The sequence below is a fragment of the Callorhinus ursinus genome, unplaced genomic scaffold (assembly GCF_003265705.2).
Source record: "Callorhinus ursinus isolate GAN/ISIS: 27379988/994484 unplaced genomic scaffold, GSC_fseal_2.0 scaffold25, whole genome shotgun sequence".
Classification (NCBI taxonomy): Eukaryota; Metazoa; Chordata; class Mammalia; order Carnivora; family Otariidae; genus Callorhinus; species Callorhinus ursinus.
This window is the reverse complement of record NW_027397087.1, coordinates 25,087,302-25,096,812: the sequence shown is the minus strand read 5'-3', so window position 1 is coordinate 25,096,812 and position 9,511 is coordinate 25,087,302. Positions and strand designations below refer to the sequence as shown.

The window sequence follows — 9,511 nt, the reverse complement described above, 5'->3', positions numbered from 1 at the left end:
CCCACTCCCCCTGCTTGTGTTCCCTCTCTTGCTATCTCTCTCTTTGTCAAATAAATAAATAAAATCCTAAAAAAAATATGCGCTATTTATATTATTATATGTATATAAAAATCTGAAAGGATATACATAAATATATTAGTAGTAACTATCTTTTTTGCCTCATCTATAGTTTCAAATGTTTCAACATTAAGTATGGATAATTCATGAGGAGATAAAAAGATAAATCATAAAACAGATTATTCAAAACCAAAGCAAACACTGACCAAACTTATTAAACAATAAAGTTACTGAAAAATGAAACAGAAACTAAAGATCGCAAGACAAAAAAAAGACATAACTGTATATGATTTCAAATGATTTGCTGCCACCTTGTGAGGAATGCTCCTGATTGCAGGACTGAAACCAGCAAAATAAGGAACTATGAAATTAATCGGTAACTGAAGATGAAATCGCTTACATAAGCATGATCCAAGAAGTTGTTTAGCTAAAGCTCTGTTTATCAGTTGATCCGTTTTGTTTTCTCTGCCAGCTGTTTAACAAAACTGCCAGAATAGGAGGAAAATAGTATCAAACAGATTACAATATGTCAAGCACGGTTCTAATAGCACTTTATCTCACAAAAACCCAAGGAAGTAGATATTATTTTTCCCTGTTTTTATAGATGAGACAACAAAGAGTTGAACCCCCTGCCAACAGCAGTCAGTGTTGCCAAAACTGTTAACTGGGAGCTGCATTTCGGGTCAATGATTTAAATTGAGCTTTTCAGTTCCCCTCAAGCACCCTCCCCCCATTCTCAAAATGCATTGCCCCAAAAATTCACTGCTGCCTTTGTCGGGATTAGTGGATAAGAATTCCGAGAGGGATTATTATATGCTCCAAACTAATCTTAGTTCCTTGAAGCTGTGGAGCAGCGTTGCTACTCCAAGTATGATCCACGGAGCCGGGCCCTTCTGTTACCAGTCAACGGCCAGGCAGGAACAGAAACTGAGAGTAAGCGTTTGGAAAACTTTACGGTAATTTTACAGGTATTTTATGGCTGTTGACTCTAATGATAAAACGTGTCTAATATTTTATCTTATCTTACCAGAGCATGGTCCACAACTAACTGTTAATTCAAAAAACTAATCTGATCGCTCCCTACATAGAGTCTGGGCAGCACCGTTGTATTCACCCTCGAGAATTTTACCCAACTCTAAGGCTTCTTCTGAGGGTTAGTTTCCCAAAATGAGGCCTCGGGTATTTTTCCTCCCCTATTTTCACCCATCTTATGCTATAAAATTGTTGTAATGATCACTAAAGCCAACATAAAGAATGTAAAAATATCTCGGGGCGCCTGGGTGGCTCAGTCGTTAAGCCAGGGTCCTGGGACTGAGCCCCTCATCGGGCTCCCTGCTCTGTGGGAGGCCTGCTTCTCCCTCTCCCACTCCCCCTGCTTGTGTTCCTGCTCTCACTGTCTCTCTCTGTCAAATAAATAAATAAAATCTTTAAAAAAAAAAAAAAGAATGTAAAAATATCTCTTTGAGACTCAAGGGCCGAGTACCTGTGTAAGGAGAGTGTCACCTGCCCGGTTGGAATGCAGGGCGGCCGCCAGGCGCATACACGCACGTGAGTCCGCGACAGCCGAGGGGGCGGGGCAGGGAGTAGGCGACTCCGAGAAGACGCCACGCCTCCGTCTCTAGCGGCTGCCGCGCCTGAAGAAGGCCGGGATACTGTCACTTCCGCCGGGGTCGCTCTCTGCATCCGGGTCAGCTGCTGCCGCTGCAGCAATAGCTTGGGGACTGGGCCCCGGTCTCCACTGCGGTCCGAGGGGAGCGGGCTCCTCTCGGCGCTACCTTCTGCGCCCTGGCCGTCAGCCCCACGTCGCCGGCCTGGAGGGGCGAAGAAGACGAGGGAGCCAAGGCTTCCTCCGGGGTGAGTGCGGCCGGGGAAAGCTGGGCACGGCGGGTCTGGGCTGAGAGCAGGCCTGGGGCGGACGTCCGAGGGGTGCGTGCCCCCCAGACAGCCCGAGAGAGGAAGCCCAGAGGGTTATTCGATGTAGGGGGCGCCAGGGAACCTGCCCGGGAGGCGCTTCCCGGATCCCCGCCCAGCTTAGGCCCCCGCCCTTGGCTCGGCTCCTGTTTGCCCCCGGCCACCCCTTTTCCCGTTTGTGCTGTTGTACTCGGTATGGAACTTGCCCCCCTCTCGGCCCCGCTGCACACACCCTGGTCCCGGGCCACTTTGGTCGCGTATTTAAGATCAGCGTCAGTGCTGGTGCTGAACAAAGAAACTTGGACGTCTGATGTGCCCTGTACCCTCGGGGAATAGACACGGAAGCGACATTTGTAAATGAGGGCTTTAGTAGACCTTCCTACTATAAAAACCGAGTTCCTGCGTGGATTCAGACGTTACCTTTTACTTAATGGTTTGGGTTTCTTCGGTATATCTGATGCAGCTGTGGTTCTGCTAGATCAATTGTTAAATTTATTCGCGTCTATTACGTTGCTTTGAAACTTCCCCTGTCTGCCTGTCGCGGGAGCCCTTTGAGAGCACAGCTTTTGTCCTGTTCATCCTGGTAGTCATAGTGCCTTCCTTATAGTTAGTTGAATGAAGTGTGTGATTGCATTTTAGAGTTGTTTTTTTATCCTCACCTTTTTTGATTAGAGATCTCTATTTTTCTTAATGCCTAGTTTCTTAACTTTTTCAATGAAACCTATTTTTTTAAGATTTTTAATTATTTATTTTGACAAAGAGAGACACAGCGAGAGAGGGAACACAAGCAGGGGGAGAGGGAGAAGCAGGCTTCCCTCTGAGCAGGGAGCCCAACGGATCCCAGGACTCTGGGATCATGACCTGAGCCGAAGGCAGACGCTTTTACGACTGAGCCACCCAGGCGCCCCGAAACATATTCTTTTTCTAAAATTTTATAAGAATTTCTGCAGCTTGTAAATGTCTAACGTTGGTAACTGAAGTTACCCAATTTAGTTACCTTGTATACTATCTTCTTGATGAATTCGCACATCTTTTACTTAGTTCTTGTCATTTTACATTTCTTCTAAACTATTCTTGTTCTTCATAATCTCTATTGCAGCCTAACATTGTTGGGCTTATACAGGAAGTATGACAGATCCTCTTCTGCAAACATGGATCTTGAACTAGATCATCATAAGTTAGTGCTGTTGTAATCTTTAAGTATTAGAGGACCTTTGAAGAGAAATGTAACCAAATCTGGCATTACAGGCTTACTCTGTATAAAATTGCCACGAATTGGAGACAGTGTGCTGTATTAGAAACAGTCTACATTTAACCTGGGAACCAAGATGTAGTGTCATTTGCCTCATATATAAGATAAAATGGGGATAATAACACCAATGTTTTATACCTCACAAAAGTTGTTGATTGTAACATATGGGGATGATGAATGTACAAGTGGTTAGTAAATGTGAAAAGGAAAGTGGTTCTCTTCATTGCCTCTGGAGCAGTGCGGGTAGGAGCAGTGATGGAGGACAGCATCTGAAAAAGGAAGTATATATAACCAGTTCCGAAAAATTAACCTTGGCTGACAGTGGATCGAAAGTTGTCTTGTTAAGCTTTGACGGTATAAAGCAGAATACCAGTATAATATGATAATATTTCACAATTATAATTTTATATTACAACAAATATGTATAACTACAATAAAGTGTCAGATCAATATTAGACCTTAATCTTTATAAAGGTCTTAGAGCGTCTCTAGTATGTTCTGCATACTGATCATAAAAGTACTGTTTGTAGGTGGCATAATTATCCTTTGCTTTATTTTCAGAATTTTGAGAAGTCAACACCATTGTAATTTTTCTTGAATTTTGTGTTAATGTTTCAGATAGAGGATCTCATTTTGTTCTTTTTTTAAATTGAGGTACAATTGGCATATAACATATTGGTTTCAGGTGTACATACAATAATGATTCGATATTTTTATATACTCGGAAATGATCACTACAATGAGTGTATTTAACATTCATTGCTACACATTGTTAAAATATTTTTGTGATGAAAACTTTTAAGAATAATTTTCTTAGCACCTTTCAGATATGTAATACAGTATTAACTACAATCACCCTGCTGTACATTACATCCTTAGGATTTATTTTATAACTGGAGGTTTGTACCTTTTGAGACCCCCTTTGCCCATTCCTCCAACCTCCCTCCCCTCTGGCAACCACCAGTCTGTTCTCTGCATCTTTGACCTTGGTGTGCGTGTGTGTGTGTTAAGATTCCATATATAAGTGAGACCATACAGTATTTATCTTTCTCTGTCTCACTTACTTTACATAGCATAATGCCCTCAAGGTCTATCCATGTTGTCCCAACTGGCAAGATTTCATTCTTTTTATGGCTGAATAATATTCCATTGTGCATATATACCACAATTTCTTTATCCATTCATTTATCAATGGAAACAGGTTGCTTCCATATCTTGGCTATTGTAAATAATGCTGCAGTGAATATGGGGCTGCATATATCTTTTTGAGATAGTGATTTTGTTTCCTTCAGATAAATACCCAGAAGTGGGATTGCTGGATCAAATGGTATTTGTATTTTTAATTTTTTGAGGAACGTCCATACTGTTTTCCACAGTGGCTGCACCAATTTACATTCCTGTCAACAGTGTACAGGGGCTCCTTTTTCTCCACACCCTTGACAACATGTGCTCTTTCTTGTCTATTCAAGAATGGCCATTCTCAGGGCGCCTGGGTGGCTCAGTCATTAAGCATCTGCCTTCGGCTCAGGTCATGGTCCCAGAGTCCTGGGATCGAGCCCCACATCAGGCTCCCTGCTCAGTGGGGAGCCTGCTTCTCCCTCTCCCACTCCCCCTGCTTCTGTTCCCTCTCTTGCTGTGTCAAATAAATAAAATCTTAAAAAAAGAATGGCCATTCTAACAGGTGTAAGGTGACCTCTCATGGTGTCATTTCATTCTTACAAACCTGCATGACCCTGCTCTCAAGGAAGCAGTGACAAGTGTAGATGATTTTTCTGGAGGCATTTTGGTGACCATTGTAAACATATACATAGGCTGGCCTAAAGTATTTTCCTATAACGCTACCAGTGTTGCAAGCCTCATAGGGAAAAGTGAACATAAATATTTAGAATGAAGCCCTTTTGTTTAAATGAAGAAGTGAAAGACTTGCCTGGACATTTCCTTCTGCCAATAATAAGTGATTTCAGCATAGATGGTAGTTACTAGCACCTATTCCAGCAGCACTATTAAACTACGTAATAGTAAAGTTGCATGTGAGATTATAATTTATAAATCAGACAGTTGTAAATAAGATTTTAATATTTAATTTTTGCTTCTATTGCTGAGTTGCATAGGGAAATCCGCTTCTTCATCTTGGTTGAATTTACCACCACATCTCCCTTCAGAAGTTATGTCAGGAGGTAATCCATTCTTCTTGATTTTTAACCTCACTTAGGTCAGCAGGTGTTCTGAATTTATCTAAATACTTCTAGTGGTTAATTGGCATAAGTAATCATGTGCCCCCAGTACCACAAGTATGTTGGGAAATCAAGTTATTGCTGTTGCATTAGGTTATTTTAACAAATGGCATCTTAAAGTGTTATTCCCCATTCTAATTTACCAAATTTATGAACAAAAAATGGGAAACAGCCACAATTAACTTGAGTCAGCAGTGTCCTGATTTCCTTCAAAGTGGTTGTGCTTATATTGCTCCTTTCTTGTTTGTTTCCTGTTCTTACAGCTGCTGATGATTAAGTGCTTCCAAGAACAATACTCTCTCAGTTGTTTGAACTTTTTGTCTACCTAGTGTACTTTTCTCCCTACAGTCTGTGATGAAATGGTCAAGAGTGAATCTATCTGTATCTCTAGGTTCTGTTTAACTAGCTTAAATAATTATCCCCAAACTAAATATCCATGTCCATATGCTGTGTGTTTTATAAATCACATGCTTCAATATGATTTTGAAGTAAAAATTGAGTGAATCCGCTGAGAGACCTGAAGGACTTGGGCTCTCTCTGTTTAGAGGCGTTATTTTCTAGTGATAGCCTTGTTCAAGTGGTAGGGGAACTAAAGGACATGGTTTGTCTTACAGAATTTCTCAAGTTACATATTTTCACTTACCAATAAGGAATGATTTTACCAACAGAAATTGTTAATTGCATGTATGTGGGTTGCCCGAAATATTTTCATTACACTTTTTGAGGGTAAAACAACAGGAAGCCTGTTAAATAATGTAGTCGAATAAGAAAAATAAGGCTAAGGGGTAGAGCAAAATAAAGGCTTGCTATCCAGTGTCCTACCTGACAATATTCATATAACTGACATTCACAGGCTTATGTGCCAGGCACTGTGTGAGGTGTTGAGAATATAGTGATAGCAACTTTCAGTCTCTGCTTTTATTTTTGAGACATTAAATATTTTTCTGAGTATGTGGAATATTTGAAAAAGACAAGAAGATCCTGGTATTTTTCCAACACCTACAAAAAGGTAAGACAAAATAACAAACTTTTTCTGATTATTGAATTTAGGAAGTATATTAGTTCACTTTAGAGTGATTATAAAAGACTTCAGAAAAAAATTGAGAAGTACAGTGAATTAAAAATTTGGAAGAGACAGTTTTAAACCTTTAGTAATAGAGTGTTTCAGTCTCACTTGGGCATTAATTTCTAAGGTAATAAGCATTAAGTATTTGGGCTTGTTGGCCATAATTGGGGGGTCTTTTATACTAGTTCTGTGTTCTAAATGGGAGAGATTGGCAAGATAGGTATCCCTTTTTTGTTTATTTTCTTCTCTACAGAGAGGAAGAGTTGCCATCAGAGAACAATCTATGACGTGATCACTGAAGACCTGTGTTTAGGTGTAGACTATGTATTAGAAACAGAAAATGTGGTAAATAAGTCAAGATTACTGTAGTTGAGGTGTGTTTTCCATTAATTTTCAACATTGCCTGGCTCAGTGTTTTCCCAGAGAATTAAAAATGACACATATATAAATACTGAGTTTTCCAAGCAAATATGTTGGTGAGGAAAAGAGCATTTGCCATTTTTCCTGTGCTTGAAAGTGGGTCCTCAAATATTTAAACCTTTTGAGAATGTGTGAACCCTTTCCTTGAGCATAAGTAAGAATTCAAACTGAGAAGAGAGCCTCCCAGTCTTGGCAGAGATATAAATTTAGTTTACCATGTGAAATCTAACAGTTCAGAAAATTGCCAGTGTAATATTGTTGTTCTGGAACATAATGCTTTTTCTGTACAGCTTTGTACATCTTTATAGTGTAATGACAGCAGATAAAGCAACCATAAACCATGACCACACCTTTGTTTTATTTATTTTTTAATTTTTTAATTTTTATTTTTTATTCCAGTGTAATTAACCATGTTGTATTAGTTTCAGGTGTACAGTATAATGATTCAGCAATTCTGTATGTTACTCAGTGCTCATAAGTGTTCTCTTAATCCTCTTCACCTCTTCCACTCATTTCCCACCCACGCCCCCCCATTTGTTCTATATATTTGAGTCTGTTTTTTGTTTATCTCTTTTTATTTTGTTCATTTGTTTTGTTTCTTAAATCCCACATATGCATGAAATCATATGGTATTTGTCTTTCTCTGACTAACTTTTTTCACTTAGCATTATATCCTCGAGATCTGTCCATGTCGTTGCAAAAGGCAAGATTTCATTCTTTTTTATGGCTGAGTAATACTCCAGTGTGTGGAGGCGTCATGTCTTTGTTTTATAAGACTAATTGAAGTGAATGGCTGGCACCATTTGTTTTGATAAGTAACTTTTAAAGTTATATATACATGGTTTTAAAAGTCACATAGTTTAGGATTTACTGTGAAAAGCATCAGTCATTCTCCCCATCTCACCCTCTTTCTTTTTCCACTGGGGCCAACCACTTTTTGCTTTGTCTTTAATACTTGTAATGATACTTTCTATCTCTTAAGAAATACATGTTTTGCTGCTTTTTAAAAAAAAATAACTTTAGTCATCTACTGACTTGCTCTAATGCAATTGAACTAAATATTAGCTCATCTATACCTCTTGCACCCTAAAGTTGTCAGTTTTTGTTGTACTCATTAACCAGTTGATCTTTATGACTTCTTAATATACTTAAACCTCCAGTTCTTATTCCATCAACCAAACCAATCTCTGTGTTCTTCACCTTGTAAAGTGAGGATGTAGGCACCCACACCCTTCCTTGGACAGACTAAAACTAATATTCAATGGCCTAGGTTAGCATATGTTGTTGCATGAATAGAAATATTCATGGGGTGCCTGGGTGCCTCAGTCAGTTAAGTGGCTGTCTTCAGCTCGGGTCATGGTCCCAGGGTCCTGGGATCGAGCCCCACATCCGGCTCCCTGCTCAGCAGGGAGTGGGAGCCTGCTTCTCTCTCTGTCTGCCGCTCCCCCTGCTTGTACTCTCTCTCAAATAAATAAATAAAATCTTTAAAAAAATAAATAAAAAAGAAATAGTCACTAAGTTCAGTGTCTGAAAACTTATGCTGAACTGCATGAGAAAAGTTTAGTGTAGATATGAAGCAAATCAAAATGTAGCATTCATTTACTGGATAGTTACTAAGTAGCCTTCTTTAAATGGCTCTGGAGTGATGGCATTGAAACTACAGAGATGGAAGTATAGAAAACAGCACACATATTAATTATACTTCAATTTAAAAATGTTAATTATAGGGGTGCCTGGGTGGCTCAGTCGGTTAAGCGTCTGCTTTCAGCTCAGGTCCTGATCCCAGGGTCCTGGGATCGAGCCCCGCATCGGACTGTCTGCTCACTGGGGAGCCTGCTTCTCCCTCTCCCTCAGCCTTTCCCCTGTTTGTGCTTGTGCGCACGCTCTCTCTCTCTGGGTCAAATAAATAAAATATTTTTTTTAAATGTTAATTATACATCAGTTCTAAAAAGATACAGCACACTTTACTGAATCATGAATGTAAATGCAATTTACTAGTGTTCAATTTCTAGGATCAGCCTCTCTCCGGAGGACAGAAAATTAATTATGGATCTAGAGTAGAGAATATATTTACTTGTATTCCTTGTGCCTCCCCCCCCCAGATTGTTTTTACATAATTCACAAAACTTAATAAAACTTAAATCACAACCTGGGACACACGTAACTGAAAACAAATATTTTCACTGCCCAATACCCTTACTACAAATAGTACTCACATTACTAGAATATTATAGACTCTGATTTTCATTCTAATTCTTTTTTTTTTTTTTTTAATGGTAGTTGCAGCTCAATAAATTGATTTCATGACCAGGGTGGAAGTGTGAACTAAGGTATAAGATTATTGCACCTTTTTAGCAGATAAAAAGTAACATGGAAAATATGTTGTTATAAATTTTTCTCTTTTCACAGGACATTGGCTCTCTGGATTATCAGGAGTTTGTGGCTGATATTGAATCTAAGCTGAGGATGGAAGGTGTGGAACTTAAAGAAGAATGGCAAGATGAAGATTTTCCAATGTGAGCAATACTTTCAAATGAAAACAAATTTAAAACAAAACTTCAAAATGTCTTT

At 39.4% G+C, this 9,511-nt stretch overlaps 1 protein-coding gene across 6 annotated transcripts in view; it reads left to right on the top strand.

Moving 5' to 3' along the window:
* The first annotated feature begins 1,752 nt into the window (after positions 1–1,752).
* Positions 1,753–9,511, top strand: part of BNIP2 (BCL2 interacting protein 2) — a 43,606-nt gene continuing 35,847 nt past the window's right edge. For 3 of the 6 annotated variants that reach the window (XM_073877113.1, XM_073877115.1, XM_073877112.1), the window contains exons 1-2: positions 1,755–1,911; positions 9,350–9,456. In XM_073877113.1, the coding sequence (XP_073733214.1) occupies positions 9,407–9,456 (50 nt within the window). In that variant the 5' untranslated portion in view covers positions 1,755–1,911; positions 9,350–9,406. Of the gene's footprint in view, positions 1,912–9,349; positions 9,457–9,511 lie in introns of all 6 variants that reach the window. The other 3 variants (XM_073877117.1, XM_073877114.1, XM_073877116.1) reach the window with 3 other exon arrangements.